At 41.5% G+C, this 20,145-nt stretch overlaps 1 protein-coding gene across 2 annotated transcripts in view; it reads right to left on the minus strand.

Moving 5' to 3' along the window:
• grik2 (glutamate receptor, ionotropic, kainate 2) overlaps nucleotides 1-20,145 on the minus strand; it is a 218,367-nt gene that overhangs the window by 39,458 nt on the left and 158,764 nt on the right. For both annotated transcript variants that reach the window (XM_061080963.1, XM_061080964.1), the window contains exons 10-13: nucleotides 19,676-19,882; nucleotides 16,129-16,352; nucleotides 9,866-9,984; nucleotides 4,144-4,361 (exon numbers count right to left, since the gene is read on the minus strand). In XM_061080963.1, coding sequence (XP_060936946.1) covers nucleotides 4,144-4,361; nucleotides 9,866-9,984; nucleotides 16,129-16,352; nucleotides 19,676-19,882 — 768 coding nt within the window. The remainder of the gene's footprint in view (nucleotides 1-4,143; nucleotides 4,362-9,865; nucleotides 9,985-16,128; nucleotides 16,353-19,675; nucleotides 19,883-20,145) is intronic.

Here is a 20,145-nt window from a genome sequence, read left to right on the forward strand (position 1 = left end):
TTGATATTTGGGGGCCAGGCAGAGAAAGTCTGACATTTGCGTTTACTCATGCACCTCCTCTGCAGAAAGTTCAGAGGGACAGCGAAGTTCAGTGCATGTCTGAAAGCAGCTTTAGTAGGGCTGCCAGCTGAGCTACGACACAGGGTAAACACAGTGACTCTCAGATCACCATGAATGTTGTTTTAGGATCTGTTAAAGCACCACCATACTCCCTGTATAGGAGAAAGTGAAGAGTCTGGTGATTCCTGTTTTATAACCTCCGACTTTCAGTGATACGCTGGTGTCCACGCTACAATGAGCGGTGGTCATTCTCATCAGAGTCCACTGTCACTCTCTGTCACTCCTACAGATCCATGAGGCAGTTATTACTCCTTAAGTTCTCCATTGTGTTTTATTTAAAGTGCCTGGATATATGGGTTCTGGAATTTGATGGAATAATTACCCTTTAGTTAATGACTCTGAGAAGAAGGGATGAAGTTGCTGCAGGTTTAAAGGGTCAGATCTTTTGTTTTCTGACGCATCTGGCATTTTGTTTCATGGGTCAACTTCAAGTCTCTGGCCTGCCATTGAAGAATGAACTTCATGGGTATCTTGATATTTAGAAACTTGTGACATGACTTCTCATGCATAAAGGTGACGTCATTTAACTCAATGGCTCTAAAATCAACCACGGACTATGCACTGATACATTACTGATTACTGATAGATAATACGATACACACCCCCTCACCTTAATATCATGAAAAAGAGCCAGATATGGATTAAATGTAAATTAATATCAATTGTTAGAAAGCTCATTTATCATGGTAAATAAATGCAGTGTTCTGCGATTTTCATGTGAAATTTAACCATGCGATTACTTCGAATGATACATCCATATGCTCGAGCATGTTAGAAAATAATCTCCCCTTTTTCGAGCCCTTCCTCTCTCTTAAACCCTGTATCAAACACATCATCCCAAAAAGCTGTATCTGCTTGGTGTAATCACCATACTGGAGGTGGTCCTCCCATCTGTCTTATGGCTAATGTAAAACAAGTCATGCTTGTACAGCCTGGGGACATGGAGCTCAGTGCCACGGCCATGTAAAGGGCTAGTGGATCTCCCACAGACTCTGCCTGCCATCACCCCATTACACACACAAGGTGAAATAACCAGTACTTTATTAGCTAACAAGCAAGACACATCAGCGGTGTGTGTTTGGTTATTAAATTATTCAGTGTTATTGTAGCGACAGTCCACCGGGAATGTCCTTGCTTGGAAGATGAGTGAGATGCTTCAGTGCTTCAGAGAATATCCCGTGCAGCATTTACATAATTAGCCACCATTAGACTTGTATTTTGGAGCCTTAGTCAATAATTACCCAAACAAAAGGTATTTTTCCTTTCTTTCCCCGTCTTGAATAGCAATTGGGATGCGTGCGCACTTCATCTGTGAACATGCTGCACTGAATCAACAAAGACTGATGATGAGTCTGATCAAAGCCCAACATCCATCATCCCAACAGGGTGTTTTAAACACCTCAGACAGGATCTGCGGACACAATGTGTTTACTCAGTGAAAGACAAATGCCCTCTGCATCGAACTGGATTCATTAATACTTAAACAGAGAGAAACAGCAAATGACTTGGCTACATGTTATACAAAGAGAGAACCAGTGGCTCTTGTGGTAAGCGGTTGTGCATAGACTGTATAAAAGATGGATGATGTGTTACCACTTCCTTGCTCCTACTTAACAGTAATGAAGCCAATAAATATCCTGGATACTGTTGCTGGGTGGAGCCATAGTCGTGAAGTTTCAACCCTGTTTTAACTCAAATAACTAGTTCGAAAAAACTACATTGAAGAAAAAGCAACACTTGAACACAAGTGTGGTAAGAACAACTTAAAAATGACAGAGACAATCTCGCCAAACATGTATCATTTAGGTTAAAGAGAACAAAAGGTCAGAAGCTTGGTTTATTATAATCAACCACCACCACCTACAAGAACAAAATAGATTTTTTTTAAATGAAAGACTAGTCTGAATTTTGAGTTTTGAATTAGGAATTATTGTAGTAACCAGTCTAGCAAAAAAACAGCATCATTTGTATTCTTTGTACCAACCTAGCCCACAATGCACAAACGATTTGGACTGTCTGACCTGAGGCTGTGTGTAGTGGATGCAGAGGGACCTCAGACTCGGTTAGATGATTAGAAAGGACATATGCTGCATCCTCCACCAACTGTTGTTGTCATTCATTGAGACTCTGCTACGATCATCACAGCAGTTATCTAGTGCACTGGTGTGAGCATGTGTGAGGACGACACACAAGCTCATGAATCACAACCATGTTGCTGCGTGCGAACAGTACCTGCAAACACATTTGCACTTATTGCACAGATGGAGGAAACAAGGTGTGAAAAGAGGCAAATTGGAAATCTGTCCGAGTGCCATTGACGGATTGCATGAGAGAAAATTAGGTCAAACTGGAAGCCAACAGATCTAATGCAGGGAAGTTTTCAAAACTTGGATGGATTAACACAACACCCTTGATACTCAGCAGGTATTCTGTATGATCCTACACCGAGAGGATTACCACGCCGAGGCTTGGCAGGGGCGGAGCTGTTACTGCTGCATGGTTACAGGCCATTTCACTGGCAAAACAATACAGCAGCATGTGATCATGGTGACACAGTGGCTCAGCCTTGAAGCAGGATGTTCCTGGGTTTAAGCATGACCTGGCCTTCCGGGACTTCTCTTAGTCTCTGTGTAGTCCAAGGTCACACACGTCGAGCAAAGTGGTGATTTTCTTTAAGCTTGCATGTGTCACTCCACTGAGGGACTGGAGACCAATCTAGGCGCTTCCAGCTTCTCATAACCCTGATCAGCAGTCGGTATGAAACATTAATGAACAATCCTCCATTAGAGGCTGATTCTGAAGACAGAAAAGAAAAGCTACTTTGAAAAGCTACCTTTAACAAAAATCGCCACAAAATCATTTTCACCATCCCCTTCTGGATGAAAAAAAAAAAGATCCAGTTTTTGATCTGATGAGGATAATCAATGAAATGTCAAAGAATCATCAAGGTTAACCCTACAGAAACGAAATCCCAAAATACAAAATTTGACATACTTATTCTGCAAAATGGAAAGTTAAATGGTTGCAAGAATCATCAATCAATTACAGACTAGATACCTAAAGAAAGTATTAGAGCAATGCATTAAACATTTGTTTTAATAATTCACTCGGAGGATATGTGGTAAAAAGACGCACTGCCTGCCTTCCATAGCTAAAAATTAGACATTGAAGAGAAGTTACTTTCTGTGCTGAATTAGTCACAGGTAGTTAACATGATCTGTGGTAGCCTCTTTCCCTTTACTAAACGGTCATGTAGTGAATTAGACTATTATTGCGACAAGGCTGCAAATACAAGTGCTCTTGGCAAATGTCATCTGCACAATATGGCACGATTTTGCCTCCTTAGTTGAGAGTCAGAAAAGGCCGAAGGACACGACATAGCCCTCTGGAAGAGAAACATATGCAGACCAAGAGGGCAAACAGGTCAAGATTGGCAAACTGGAAGGCAAGTAGTTTATCCAAGTCAGAATTTGGGTCTCTCCTTTGAAATAAATTTGTCAAAAAGCAGACGAAGAAGCCTAACCAAATAGTTTTGGTTATTAAACCTCGCCAAGTCTTAGTCATATAAGTGGCAGATCAGAAAATATGTGGTACCAGCTTTTTTCCTTCTTGGAAGATGCGAAAATTTATTATTTTAAATCTAGGTTTAGACATGTAGACGTCCAAGACAATAATTCAAACTATCTCCTGGCTTTTCCAGGCTGAAAGGGTCAAAGAAAAGACAATGCATTGCTGCAATATAGGAAGTGAAGGAAACAGGGACAATTTTTTCCCCCGATAGTCATGTTGAAGGGCTTGAAAGAGACAAAGGTAAGCAAATGATTCCTACGTTCTATTTATATTCAAAACAAATGGAAAAATAAACAAAAAAAAATATTTAACATGCTTAATCTAGCAGCAAAATAACCTTTTCAAACTGAAACCTTGACAAACCATGCTTTAACATCCCACTGTGAGTGCAGCACAACCCTTCATAAAAAACAAAAAAACAATTATTTGGATTAATAATCATTTGAAACCAACCTTAAAGAAGTTCATGGTGGCGCCATCCTCTATCACCCCATATTCTATCTTCGTCTGCTTGGCCAGGTCATCAGCAGAGTCGATGGGCGACTCCATCCTCTCCACAGTGAGGAAGGCAGCCAGGTTTGCCGTGTAGGAGGAGATGATGATGAGCGTGAAAAACCACCATATTCCTCCTACAATTCTTGTGGAGAGGGCTTTCGGCATGAGCTCAGATCCTGAACGAGAGGAGCAGAGGGCGAGGGTGAGCTCTGGTACGGCACTAGATTGGAGAGGGGGCAGCATCTAGGCCAGGCCAGGCCGAGCCAGGCCAGGCCATCTGCTGCCTGGATCACACACTCAGAAACAGACACACAGAGTGGACAGAGTAGGCAGGCTTGTGGCTGGACCTTGTGATTGGTATTTAGTTTTACGTTGTTGATGTCAATACCTTTGGTGTACCTTGTACTGCCTGACTGTCTTTACTGTGCTGCCTTGTTTTCTTGAAATTCAAAAATGTGTTAAAATGTGCACGTACATGGCACAGGAACATGTATTTGCACCGTGAAGCTTGGTGACATAAGGACCACTTGGCAGGGAATTTGGCCAGCTACTCCATCTGGAAAGCTAAACCCCATGCTAGCTTGTCAGACAAAAAATACGTATTTTTAGGAAGGCTGGCAACCAAGTGTCTTTGTTGCAAACCAGACCAGTTTTTTAAATAGACTTTTCCAGAGTTTATTTTACAATTATCCTGTGATCTTGTGATGATATTGTGAGGTGCACTACATTGCCCCTTATCATAGGTTGTCATTTTTAAGGATTGTAATGCTTCAAGGGGGCGTTGTCCAATATGCGCTTGATGACATATGGGGAAAGAGTGCTTCAGTAGAGATATGGATGGAAAAGAGCGGCATACAGGAGAAACCATGATGGACCTTGATGATTAACCCTCATTCTTGAACAATTTTCATTTAGATTTATCTGCATCTACTCAATAACATAAAGCATTTGAAGCAGGCAAAATAAGAGGAGGGTGTGGACAGAAGAGAGCAGACCAGTGTGGATCAGTTGAGTCATCACCACTGAACAAGTGTAACATTTAAACAGTTGGGCAGATGTTATGGCTCAGTAGGTGGAACAGCCAAAATGTTTCTTGGCAAATAATTACCGAGCCAAACTAGACACTTGTTTTGCCAGAACTACTTGTGAAGTGATTCAATCAATCACATCGATTTGAACTCTTCACTCCTCAGGCCAATGTAAGACTAGACCTGTCAAGCTGGTCAGCAATTGCTCAAAAGTTTTTCAAATCAAGTTTTATACAGAATGTATATCGAGCCTGTGGGAACACATGAGCATGTGTGGAATGAGGATGAGATATGTTGACCAGGTGAGGGAAGGTGCGCCCAGATTATAGCAGAACTATTCACCTCAAGCGGCTTAGGCAATTGAAAGCTGGGATTTTATACATCGACTCAGAGGGAAAGCTGACAAAGAGTCAGAGAGATAGGAGGTTAAGAACTCTGCGCTCCACTCCCTTTGTGATACTCTATCGACACTCTCACTTTTAATCAAACTTTCTTCCCTTCCCACAGTTCCCTGAGTGAGCTGTCTACTGGAAGAAGCATGCAGAGAAAGCCATAACAAGACGGAGGAGGGGATACATTAGGTTTAACAAAGATTATCTCATAGGTAAATTTAGTTGATAAAGGTGAAAACAGATTAACTGAATCTGTCATGCCTATGCTGACTTTCTAAGGCTATGCAATGGTCGCTTTAGTAACATCAATAGAGTGTGTCGGAATAACTGTGGCTCTACATTTATTCTTATTGGATGATATATTCAGTTTTGCAGTCTTAGACTAGAACATGCAGCATATGATGATAAATGCTGTTGACATAATCAATACAATCATTATCATCCATTGCAGTTTCTGTTAAACTGTCACTATGCCATTATAACATGAGTGAATGCTAACATGTTTGTGTCTTTAGTCAAGTTATAAAACTAGAAAACTTAGACAAGTTATAAAACGATGTGGAACTTTGTGGCACAGATCTAAACTGGTGCTGATTGAATAGCAGGGACTACTTTCTGTGGAAGAATACCTTCACACTCCGCAAAAAAGTTCCCCAGGTGTCTATTTTCAGGCCCCTGCTGATTCATTTGTATTGTAACTGTGGCGACATACACATTTTTGTATTCAAACAATGATCATGTCTGATCGCTGCATCAGATAAATCCTCAGACCTAGGCTCTAGCTCTCGATATGTCAACAAAGTTGTTGTTTAAAAAGCAGTGAATGTTTTACAGCCAATATATATGTATAATTTGATTGATTTGATATATGATAACCTGTACAGATCTCTCAGATCATCTTTGATAAATGTGCTTACTGCTCCCAAAGTCATATTCAATCAGCGAACAGCTGCATTTTATGCACCAAATACTATATCTGAAACAAACACCTGGGATCAAAATGCATAAAAAGTGTCTGTAGTTTCACATTAAAACTGTGTGTGTGTGTGCACAATGACTGAAATATGCATACTCAATGTTTCCATCAGATTGTGCGCGAGCCCTGTTTCCAGTTAGACAGAAATGGGTGGAAAAATGCCCTTAAACATGAATTTGCATATTGGTACCTGTGCCTGCTCCACTGCTCATTAGACCTGTCAGTGAGGGGAACTGCAAAGAGGAAGTGCAGTTTTATGGATCGTGTTGCATCGAAGGTCTCCAACAGCCCCAGAACAGCTGTCATAACTGTCATAATAACTATCACAACTGCTCGGCAGTGCTGTGGCTTTTTATAGGGCCCAAACATTAATTCATCCCACGTACCTGTGAACCATAGTCCCTGTGATATTTTAGTCATTATGTTAAATGTCTTGAAGATGATTTATTATGATTTATAGTTCTTAAACTGAAACAGATTTTGCTGGAAAGCTAATTAACAGCTTTGTGTAATTGCTGACAGGTAAACAATGGTTCAAATGTAGATAGAATAGATAAAGTTTATTGCACACAGTCTTTTTTTTATCAAGCTCATAAAAGAGCTGTTACTTGTTATTGTGCAGATTGCCGAGCAGATATTAAAAATAATACCACTCTCAGAAAAAATGCCGAAACATTTTTAATGACAAGGTCTCAAAATCATTTTGATCGGAGCTGGTTTGAGAAATCCATGTTTCTGATGTATGTTGATATATCTAGACATGCATACATACCAGTGTATGTGCTGAAAACACCATAAGTATGGATGGTTTTTGTGTCCGTTTAAAAACCTGGCACCTGAGGTAGTCTGCTCAGTTATCAGTCGAGGATCAAAGTGCTTCAGTTTGCCAGTGACCTTAATTAAACCATATTTAAGCTATTTATTCATGTATTATTCAGTTTATTTTCAATCATATTGATCATCTACATGGATTACCTTGTGATTTTTCATTTAATAAGTGAATATGTTGAGTGTTTTGGGACCTTTTATCCTAAAAGTAGTAATTGTTCAACATAGAGCTATTTTCCCCCTTAATTATCTATTAAGGGTCTTAAGATGACCCCTTTAAACTTAAGTCATTGGGTAAATATAAGCAGATGTTATTATGTACGGGAAAGCAAACAAAATGCAGTTAAAACAATAGCTAAAGGTTTGTGATTGTGTTATTTAAACATCTAGTGATGGAAACTCACAGAGGTAAAAAGCTGAGGTTGGCCCCACTACTATCATGAAAACGATGTTTTTTGTGTCAGTGGCATCACCTTAAACATAAGTAACCCATTAGCACTGGCCCCTGAAAATACATTGTCTGTTTAAAATCGTATTAGCGTCCAACTATAGTAGCAAAGTCACACAGGTTAACCACCAGCCACCTACTTTGTCCATCCATCCAGCCAAAAACAAAACAGGAAAAAAGAATCCAAGAAACAGACATGAACATAATCACATATTCCTCAATGCTATTAGCCAAGGATTCTGCTTGTTCTGTGTCGGTCCCATGACAAGCTACGAATGCAGGTTCATACAAATGTGGAACATGTTACCAGTTTCTCTGGGCTCCTTATCCTGTTCCACCTCCGACACCAGAACAAATAGTAGGAGCGACCCACTCAGAGAAGCGAGTCGTACCCAAACAGAGCCTGGTTGGGGCTGACTGTCATGTACCCAAGGTAACGTCATAACCAAACAGCACATCCCACAGTTTTCTGGGGGGCGGTGCTAGCCACCGGGCAGGGGAGCCTCTCTACAGTGTAGACCAGCACGGTGCCATGCAGGCACTGTGTGTTCCTCCAGTCTAATCCCTCAGCCACATCTTCTCAACTGGTCAACCCTCCAGATCTGCCCTGCTGGCATTTTTTAAAACAACACTACACTACACCAGAGTAGATCTGGTAGCTAAACACATCCACATACATCTTTGTTAGTCATAAGCATGTTTTCTGCTGAATGTTAATGGTATTGTTTTTTGGGAAGGTGAGGTTACAGTCAAGCCAGGCATATTTATCTCAAATCATTTAAATGATTGCATCTCATGATTCAAATATATGAAAATATGTGGACAAAAAGTTAGTAGCTATCTGTGGAGTTTAGTAAACATGCATTAGAAGTAAGTGATAGCATGCAGCCAGCCAAGAAGAGATTAGTTATCAGCTATGAAATCCTGGGAAAGATTGAGATGTCTGTGGACGAAAGGGTCAATTCACCCAGGAAACATTTTTTTCCCCTCACTTACCTCTGGTGGTATCTAGACATGGCGACAACAAAAATAACTAATATTAACATTTTACTATTATTATACATCTGCCTTTGATACAAAAAGATATAATAACCACAAAATGATATTTGTTTTAAAATTAAGAGCTAGTATAGGCGAACATGGACCACCTCAATGAATCATACAGACAATAATTTGTGGTAATTGCTGTTAAATGATACACTGTCCTAAACCTAACAATATTGTCTTCAAACTCTAAACAAACTATGACTGGAAACTAATTGAAATTCCATGCGGGTGTAAATAGCCAAATAACAGCTGTTAGATATTTTTTTCCACCAGAGTGCAAAAAGACTAAACTTTTATTATTTTTATTTTTCTATTATTTGGTTGAACTGACCCTTTGAAGCAGCTTTGGCTGTGGCAGTTAGCTCTGAGTGCTGAGTGCAGGGACACATGCTTCCCAAGCCCTAACATCTCCACTACTTATAAATATGTTGGAACCTACTGTCAATAGCTTATTTCAAAATATATGCAACATATCCCCCACTGTGACAGGCATTGTGAACAATATAAGGCATTCCAATATGTAATTTAATATTTTTTAGTCTAAAGATGCCAACTAGTTGAGAAGATATGGCATTCGTTTGGCAGAAGGAAACAAAACCAAACAGGCAGGGTAAGCTTCTGAGGTCACATTCTCATTCAATTTCACCCATCTGATTCATCTCAGGTATATTTGGGTGGGTGCACTTACCTGTTCAAATGGCTGTGAATGGAGGGAAAGGGCAGGGGGGGAGGGAAGGGAGGAGTTAGGGGCCAGGGATCAGGGAAACATGCACCATCCCCATTCACTGATCACATCATTCAAATCCCACTCAGTCCATCCTGCTGGATACTACCAGGGAAGCATCTAGCTACATGCACAGAGGCCCCCATGCATGGTCACGGGCCTGGTCAAAGGGCAAGGTTGACCCCCAGCAAAAAGTGGGACTTGTGCTAGAAAAAGGGGGCAGGCAGAGGCGTCTACCTTGCTGCATGAGAGCTCCAACTCCGAACCAGAAACTATTTAGCAGGGTGAAATTGTTTTCCACTACATCCGAGTCAGGGTTGCAAGGGTGGGGGTTATACCACTCGTAGGGACTAAACCTGTGACAGCCAACAGAGAACACACACATTTGTATAATTTTACTGCAATTGCATGAACACAAAACAATTAAAGAGACCAAGGGTGGTCTTCCTACCTGGGGAGACAGGGGAGAGAAAACACAGTTAAGTTAGTCATGTCCAGAGATGACATGCCGCAAACTAAGCCTGAGAACAGTAATGCAATAATAACCAATGATCTTTGCTTTTCCCTTTGTGTACATTCATAATGCTTGGTTGTTAAATGTCTAAAGAATTCAATAAATTAATTACTTTCTATGTTAGATCATCATTTTATTTTCTTACGGAGTATCCTATATGTCAAAAATAAAGCCTCCAGAATGACTACTCATCTAAATATCTCTTGTGTATTGTTCAATTTGAATAACATACAATAAGGTGGGGAGTGGGCTCGTATGAACGCCACTCGCATTCCAAAAGTGGCTCCTCATGTGGGCGTGCTCATATCATAGGCAGTTCCCTCAGTAATTTAATCGATGGGGTCTGAAAATAACTCCATTGTCAGACGAGAAAAGAAACTAATAATCCCTATAATCTTGGAGAAGCATTAATATTCAGCAGATCAAACGGCTCATTCCCATCATGCCCACGCCAGCCTCGGCACTCCCCCGCACTCGACACACTCCTCAAGCAGAGGGATTTTTCATTTATTCATGTTAAATAAAAGTGACATTACATTAGTAAAGGTTGATTGGTCTACAATTAAGCATCCTGACCTGATTTGGTTTGTGCTGGAGTAGCGGGGGGAACTGGGGCCCTATCTTGACTCAAGCTGTTTAACAGACACCACGGTTTGGCTAATCAAATTGAAATGCATAATATAGGACTTGTCTCAGTGTGGGTCTTTTTACTGTGCCTAGAAGTCACAAATGATCACCTTGAGTGGATGGAACATCTGCATGGAGGATAATACCAAGGAGGCTGCTATGCCTCTGAGTTTTAAGAATTTGATCTATTGTCCTCTGGGTAAAATACAGTCGCACTGCATTGCATACTATAATACATGACTCCATATGAAGATGTATGGCTGTATCGATAAAATGACAGCATCATAACTGTACCTTGTCATTGACTAATGGGCTTTGCCATTATAATGTGGTTAGGGGGGGTTCCTTTTTCACCCCTACAGTACTCGGGAGGATATTGTGTGTGCAGCTCAAGGACCTCTGAATGTCCCCCGATTTCTGCTTTAAGATAATCCTTGGCCTTAAATCAATCCATCTGCTCATTCAATTTGCCCCAGATTTGCTTGCTTGTCAATTTGCAGTGCCAAATTGAGTTCAACTGAACTGCCGCCTCGCCGTGGCGTATGTGACTATGTGACCCAATCCCTCGCACAGAGGTCTCTGAATACATTTCCCCCGGTCGTGTCACGGAAAGCCAATTACAGCTCACCATGAACATGGATGAGCAAAGTTGTCCTCAGAGCCGTGCTGTATCGTGGGAGTGGCTGGATGGCCGGCTGCTGGTTGGCTAAGGGAACGCTGAACCAGTGGCGTTTACAGCAGACAGCACAGCTTAACCTGTCTCTCACTGTAGCGCTGTGCTCGGTCTGTTTGCTGTCATTTTGATCCAATTACATTGCCCTTACATTATCTCAGGTCATCTTTGCTTTAGAGGAAGAAACTTTGAGCAAGGTCAGCGTAGAGATTAGTGTGGATAAAAAAACGAGGATTTCACCAGTGGTGCAGAAACAATATGATTTTTTTCTTTCTACAAGGGCAGGGTCAACCTGCATAGAAACTCCAGTGACGATACACCTGATACTGCAATGTCAGGGCGGATGAATCAAAAGGGTCAAAAGAGTCCTGTTGCTCTGTGACACCTGGTGCACTGTTGTTATGGTCTTTGAACAGCTCACACTAAAAGTATGATCGCTGCGGTTACAGTCTGACCAATTATGCAACAAAAATGACCACCAGCTTCCAGTACTGGCTTCCAGTGTGTCAAGGTTTAACTGACTACTTCTTTAGATCACAATACAAATGGTAGTCATTTACCCATTTAAATCTATAGGATAACTTATTTTCTGTCAATCTTTTTATTGTTTTTTTGACTTTAGGAGGCCATTGTTCTCCAGCTATGTCACACAGATTTCATTTTGGAACTTCTTGGAATAAGATAAACCACAGGTAGAGACTCAAATCTGCACCACTGCCTGGGAGGCAACACATTTTAAAAGCACAATAGTGTGCCTTGGAAAATGTTTGACAATACAGGCTAAATAATGAGTTGTTTAAACAACTACGTGGAGAAGTTGTGACTTAGTCATCTCAGGTTTGGCCAGAATAAAAAAACTGACATTAATAGGCATTTATTTGCACAAAATGGATATAATGATTTTTAAAGCCTCAATTCCATTATTAGTATTCACCTTCTTTTTACCTAAAAGTAAAAATCCCTGAAGTGTTCATATGAACATATCCAGAGTGTCCCATTCAGAGGACTGCATGGAATTCACAGGAGAATTTCAACCACGTGATGAGGGCTGGGCCTTTAATATGAGCACACACTAACCGAAGGGTTTTTCATTTCAAATTAACGACAGATTCCGCTTTAATGTGAAGAAAGAAGGATTTTGCATATATATTAATACTCTGATTTTGAGTAAGACAGGCAAGAATAAAAAGTCAATATCATGAGTCCTAATTATTTAGAAATTACAAGAAATATTCTGTACTAACGCTCTGAGCAGATACTGACTCTGATCCTCACTTGTCCTAATGAAGCTGACAATATGGGGATGGTGTAGGGAAGCTGAATCTCCAGAGAGCAACCAGGTGATAATACACAGGCTTTAGCAGAGGCGTGATGCAATGTACGGAGCATTTTTCAAGCAGCAGCACTGATGTGTGTTGTCATCAGAGGGAACATAAAGGCAACATTAACATCCGTAACTGGACATGTCCCTGTGGAACTGTGGCCTATACATGGAAGACGAAGCTGCCCTGACTCGAAGGTCGTGTACGTCAGTGCTCGTATCCAGTCGATGTCAGTTTCTCATTCAGTCAAACAGTACGGCACAAACACAAGCATACATAGATAAAATGTGTAATGTCCAAACACACACACACACACACACACACACACACACACACATATACAGACATATATATGTATATATACACAAGCATATATACAAATATACATATATAAATATAAATACATGAAACTAATCCTTGTAGTATTGTAGGTATGGTTTGCAAATTAAACAGTTTGTTCTCTCTAACTCTTTTTGAAATGACTGTGTGTTCTTACATGTGCTAACAGAAAGTAAGAGGAATACACTTCCATGGAAAGATTAAGTAGAGGAAGCAGGACACACAAGGCTTTTCATGAATCTGAAATAAATCTGGATGTATAGAAGAAGCAAAGATTGTCCCAAGACAAATTATCTGCTTTCTTATGCTGAGCTAACTAAATTTATGTTGACATTTAGAGAAACAAGCTAATATGCTGCGTTCTCACCAAACGTGACATGAATTTTCGCATTGTGGGAACCTTTATGTTCATTCGTGTTAATAAACACAACCGGCGACGAGCGGAGGAGTACTGACTGCACTGACTACAGTTGCTGTGTTGTTTGGCAGAGGAAGCCAGCAGAAGAGAGAAGTTGCTGGATGTTACTGGATGACTGTTTCCAGCTCTACCTGAGGCTGACCAGTGGATGGTTTGATAATCCTCTAGCTCGGATCGATGCACAACCTGAGTCCAGTGACTTCCATTCTCAGTGCTGATTGCCTTTCGTGACATCGCCTCATGCAAATGTTTTGCTCGAGTTCAGATATTTTAACTTGGACGCAAACTTTGTGTCCATTGCGAGGGACGAACACTTTTCATCTATCACGCTGCCCCAGTCGCAACATTTGTGAAAGTCGTGTCACTCCGACGAGATACGAAAAATTAACATTTATTCGCATCTCTGCATTGAAACGTTATGTTTTCCCATTTCATAGAACATTTGTATTGTGTTTGGTGTGAACGCACCATTGTAACAATGTGAATAATGACTTGTCAATACCAAAGGCATGGGTAGTGTGTCGTTCAAAGTCTCTAACCTTGATCCTAACTCCAACCTCAGTTGCCAAATCAAACCACACCTTTACCATAGAGGTGTCAGATGAAGAGTACAATTTCAAGGTGATTTTTAAGCGTTTGATTTGTGGGCATTTGGAAAGCACTTTTTTTTCTCTGTGTGCAAGGAAACATTACGAGGCTGGCTTTACAGCAAAAACATGCCACTGGAGCCCAGCATGCATTTGTGTAAACAGGAGAAAAGAAGGAGTAGAGTGAGGGGGACACTTACCAAAACACTTGCTCATTGTGATTTTTAATACAGATAGGTGCATATTCTGAGCCAACTTAGATGACAGTTGCCGCTTTTTTTCTCTTATGTGATCATATCGCCAGTAACAATCGGAAAAACACATGCGTTAACGATAAAACTGGTGGGTCACGGCTGCAAACCAGCCGAAGTCTCCCAAAAGTTTTAGAGTCAACACACACCTTTCTTTCTCTTTATTTTCCTTCACCATGCTTCAAACAACCGCCACAAGCAAAGAGCCACTAGATCAAGTGCGTGAGCCTTCAAAAACGATTGGCCTGGTTTCATCAACTGAAGGGATTTGTCTGAGCAGAGACGCTAAAGGAAGAGACAACCGGTACAAACAATGTGTTTTTTTTTTTCACGAGCCAAGCATTCTTGATGTCGGCTGCATCATGAACTAAACGGTGGAGTAGTCTGACAAAGAAGCAAACAACAATGTGCTGTGCTAATTGTACACCTGCCCATCCATGCAAGGATTTTTTACAGCAGTGTTAGTTGAGGTCACATTTAGTCTCAGTGGTGCCAATACAGCAAAGCAGCAGAGAGAGTTAAAGCATAAGTTCCTAGATTGTTACCATAAATCGATATTTTACCCATACTGCATTTTACCAAATTAACATAGTCCTATTACACTGTGCAATTCCATCACTTTTTACATCTCAATGTTTCTGAACGATCACATTTTCCCAATGAAATGCCATTAGTAAAACTCCAAATGAGTTTTAGCACCCAATAAATCCTCAGAGCTGTTCACAACTAGCATGTGTCGATCAATGAATTTAAATTCTGCACCTATTGGTTTCGGTTTCTTTTGAAAAAGTTCAATGTCGTTTGAACTTTGCGGGCACTGATTAACTGCATTGAGCACCTGAAATTGCAGGCCACAAACTTTGGTGCAGCCCGTCAGAGAGAGAAAAGAATCCAAAGCCACTGCAGAAAGTACGTTTTTAAGGAAAGATTCTCTGGGAACAGCGCATCCAGATTGACATGTTGTAGCCAACAGCTCTTGATGCTTTGAAAGCCTCACACAGTGCCATCTGGAAAGAAGCATCTCCATGGAATCTCTGCTGTTATGGACAAGAGAAGGTTAGCCAGGAGAAATATTGTCATCCTCATCAACAGAGATGTGTCTGGTGAGGTCTCTCAATGACAGTGATTGTGCTATTAATTAGAGACTGTGATCAAAATATGCAGGGAAAAAAGGGGATAAACGATATTTCTGAGTCACAGTTGTGTTTGAAACAAGGTGAAGGGGGAAAAAAGAGTGAAGAAAAGACAGCATGAACTCTGAGACACTGGGGACAGCGAGGGAAAGGTGAGAGAGGGGCAGCAGCCGTTCACATCGAGCTCAACACATCCCACACGTATACTTTCATACACATATCTAAATGAGTGCACAACATTTCTGCCACTATCTCCGACACATTCACACCACCCTGGAAACGGCTGATAGGTCTAACACCTCTCTAAGGTCTGTGTACCTGTGTATGTCTGCATGTCTCCTGATACCAATCTGAGTAGAAGCAGGCCAGGAGCGACCTCGCAGCCATACCGAGTTGGAATCAACATACACTTTCCCTATCAATGCATGATGGTTTGGTGAGTATCCACCTGACCCTTGACGGTTAATCTACATTAAACATATTAAAAGGCAATGACCTTTAGTCTAAGCTTTGGTACATGACAACTGATTAATGTGAGCATTGTCGCAGATCCTGTCATTACAGAGATTAGCCTGTTGTTAACATGCATGTGTCTTACTGTGTGTGAAGCTGTGATCGCTGGGAGTGACATGTTACCTGGCTATGACAAACAGCACACAACTGACACCCAAGTAAGCCAGCAGAATATACATCCAGATATCAGGCGAGAGGGGGTTGAGGAAGGAGAAGACCCCAGGGTTGGTCCCGTTGGGCTTGCGGTACAGTATACTTATACCCAGCGTCATGAAGGGCTTGGAGAAGTCAATAACCTTCTCACGTGCGTACGTGATGGCAAGGGGAGCCACTGCCAGATCAGCTCTCTGTCAACATCAAACATAAAGGAGAAGAGGAATAGGCCATAAGTCACGAGAACAGGAAGCATTTAGAGGCAATCAAATTAAGAAAACAGGATCTTTACACAAAACAGAGTCTGTCCTAAGGCACTTAGGAAGACATTTAAAGCCCTCTTTCTCTTTCAACTCATCAAGTATACTCCCACTACTAAACTGCTACTAAACCTTTTTCTCTCTGGAAACTACATCAAAGAAATAATTTTCTTTCTTTACCTGCTTTCCCCTTTTTTTTAGGGTGGCTGGCAGCTGTAGCCTGTCACAGCACAATACTTTATACAATGTGCTGGGAGGTATGGAGACAAGGCTTTGGTGGACCAGCACAAAAGGAACAAAAGCTTAGTCCTCATTCCTTGAATTAACTATTCTGCCTGATCTTCAAATTTGGGGCTGTAGGAAGAAATGAGCAACTATAGAACAATTCATTTTGAATTAGGTCTAGCGTCTAGCCAATGCATTTGTTAAATTTTGACTATTAAGCTATTTCTTTTGTTTCCAATGTATTTAACAAACCAGGACATTGTTGGATTAGGTGCTAGAAAAATGCATAAGGCAGACAGACTGCATCATTCGCATGCACTGCTGGGTAGTGAAATAAATGGGTATGTTTCAGACAACAGTGATTTTCTTACACAGTTACATAAACATGAGATCAATCCAGCTGAAGAACAATGGAAACAAATGCAGAACTTTGATAAATTTGTCAGGAGTTGAAATGTTTGGTGAAGGTGCTGTAGAGGAGAACTGTTTGCATGTTAAAGGCAGTTGTTTGTGCAGTACCCTCTATGGCAGGGGTGTCCAAACTTTTTGTCCCGAGGGCCACATACAGAAAAAAATACCAAGGACTGGGCCACTCACGCCTCCACGCCCCCCTGCCCTGGAGCGGACTGTTGACAGTCGCGTCGCTCAGGGCGGGGGGGCATTGCGTGGTGGCGTTCTGAGGGACAGCTAGCAAGTCAGCAAAGCAATTCACCGCCAGACCACTAGGTGGAGTAACGTTTTTTGTCGAAGACAACCTTAGAGACACCTTCTTTGTGTGTGGCAGTCTTTGTCGACTGTTTATTACTTTTTCTGGAGGACAAATTTGTCCCTGATCTTTCTACACAGCTTCGTACACTCGTCGACCTGCAAACCGACGTCAGCCGAGATCTCCTTCCAGGAATTGCAGGTCATCTGCGTGTCCTTGTATTTAGTCAGTGACGGGTTTTACAAGTGGTCATACTTTCAGATCTCTTCTGCCAAGTGCTCTTCTATTTGGTCCATATCCGTTCTTCTAAATCTTCCTTGGTTTCTGCCGGTATTATGGGGCATGAAACCGGAAATATGACTCTGGAAAGGATGTAGTTAGCAGACCAATCACAGCCTTGCGTAGCTTTGTCGTATAGTTACAAAAATTGGTGAATGCTCGCAAGCACGAAAGAAGGGGCACGCAAGCACGCAAGGGCTCTTGCGTGCCCCTTCTTGCGTGTCTCTGAAAACGCAGAAGCATGCACCCGCCTCTCCCCTGTCGAAGAAGCCTGGCCCCATAAAGCAAAACAAAGTGCTTTAAGTAAGTGCCATTTTAGCTCTACTAAATTTTGAGTTTAAAAAAAAAATTTTTTTTTTTTTTTATAAATTATATTTTTAGACATTAATGCGGGCCAATTAAAAATGGATGGTGGGCCGCAGTTGGCCCGAGGGCCGTAGTTTGGACACCCCTGCTCTATGGTTATCAACGTAGCACAACTCTTTGTTTGAGAAGACAACAAAAGTTGAATGTGAAAGCTGTGCTTCAGAGATCCACAGAGGGGATGTGAATGAAGACTCTGCCCAGGAAAGTCCCTTTTATCATATCTGAGGTGGAAAGTATGTTGTGCTTTTGACAGTTAATACATTTCAGGCTACACTGTGACTATAAATGCAAAAAAATCACAGCAAGGCCAAGTGGTTCATTTGTCAAAGATGAATCCTTTTTGTGTTATGAGAGTTGACTGAGCTCAGTTCTCACAGCTGTGATCCATGAAACGTCCTGCTGATATCAGGCATCGCCGAATCTGTTCAGACGACTCAAAAACAACCCTATAGATACACCACAATGTGTTGCTCTGCTCTGAGCATCACACAGACCAAATCCCTTTGTTAAATTCCTTTGACAGGATGTTTCCAACTTGTTCAGTGCAGTTCAGCATTTCCCCCTCAACAGAACTTCCTCTCTGAGTCCACGCTCCCTGGTCTTCTGAGGCGTTGTCTACTGCAATAACCATCCATCTAAGTCAAGCCTGTCCAAACTATTGGGGACAAACACGTGCTGAACATCCTCTCGCAGGGGATTGGGCCCCTGACCCATAAAAAGACTGTCACAGCAGCCAATCACGGCACTGATACAGAGCAGAAGCAGAAGACAAGTCTTGACCCCTTGTGGATGCTGCTTCTAATGGGGTCAGATATTGACTATTGGGCGTGCAGCAGCTGCTACTTTTCTGCCCATGCAGTTTATCCTAACTGAGACTTTGTCGGATGTAATGATCTACACTGTGAGCAGATTGTGTGAGCTTGTGTGAGCTTGTGTGTGTGTGTGTGTTTTAATAAGCTCTGTAGGGGAAACAACTCACAACAGAATCTATCCTCGACTCGCACCACTGTACTCTCAAATGGTGCTAGTTTACCTCCCTCTACTTTTCTCTCTTTCACTTTCTTCTCCCCGCAGTGTGTTTCAGTTTAATAATCCTCCGCATCTTATTCTTTGCCGTTTCTAACCATATATGGTATGAGATGCTGATATGGCAGTTTACAAAGTATAAACAAGTAAAGAATCTAGTACCAAAATAAAAAGAGAGAATACATTTCATACTGCACTACAACAAAATGTCCTAACGCACAAAATGTGATGACAAGGACAAGGACATTAATTTGTTCCTGATCTTCTGTAGCAGAAAAGTTTGGCGTGAAGTTAAAAAGGAGGCAACACTCTCAAGATGATAGTTTGGTTTTCTCAGATGTTTAGTTAGCTGTCTCGCTGCCTTTTGCAATTTACCTAAATTGTAATACAGCTGAGAGCACATCTGGCATTTTCTATGTGCGAAAATAGCACAATCAAAGATCAAGTGTTTTTTCAATCTGTATACTGATCTTCTGGAATATTTTTTACTGTTCAGTGTAAAGGTACTGTATCACAACTGCCTTAAATTGTAATACAGAATCAGGAAAACTGTCTGTTAGTTCTATTAACTGGGATAAAATTCAAAGAGTATAAATTAACAGTTTGCTGATATAACATTCATGCACCATCTTTAATATTCATGTCAGACACTCACGTGGTCCATTAGCTCCTTCACCATTCCGTTCCACTGGCCCGTGTTCTCATCCTGGGCACCATATTTCCCATCTTCCACCAGACGAATCTCGTAAGTGAAGCCGAGGATGTTGGCCAGCTCCCTCAGCAGGTCTATACAGTAGCCCTCGAAGCGGTCGTTCCCGTACAGCGGCTTGTCAGACTTCTTGAACATCACATATGGCTCCTCCTGTCAGGTGAAATAGTGGAGAAGGGATGAGTCTCCGCAGCACTCGGCATCTTATACCTTCTGATAAGGCCCTATCTGAGGGGGTGTCTGATGTGCGAGATATAGGCTTTTGAGCCGCGGAGCACAAACACACACTGGCCTGCTTGGTAAAGCATGTGTAAAGCCGCCGTGTTTGTGTGCTTGCCAGAAGTCTCAGTCCTGTGATGCAAGGTACGGTGGGTGCAAAGTGAAGCATGACCATAATAAGAGATAATCCCCCATAT

Source organism: Limanda limanda, chromosome 11 (genome assembly GCF_963576545.1).
Source record: "Limanda limanda chromosome 11, fLimLim1.1, whole genome shotgun sequence".
In the NCBI taxonomy this organism is placed as follows: Eukaryota; Metazoa; Chordata; class Actinopteri; order Pleuronectiformes; family Pleuronectidae; genus Limanda; species Limanda limanda.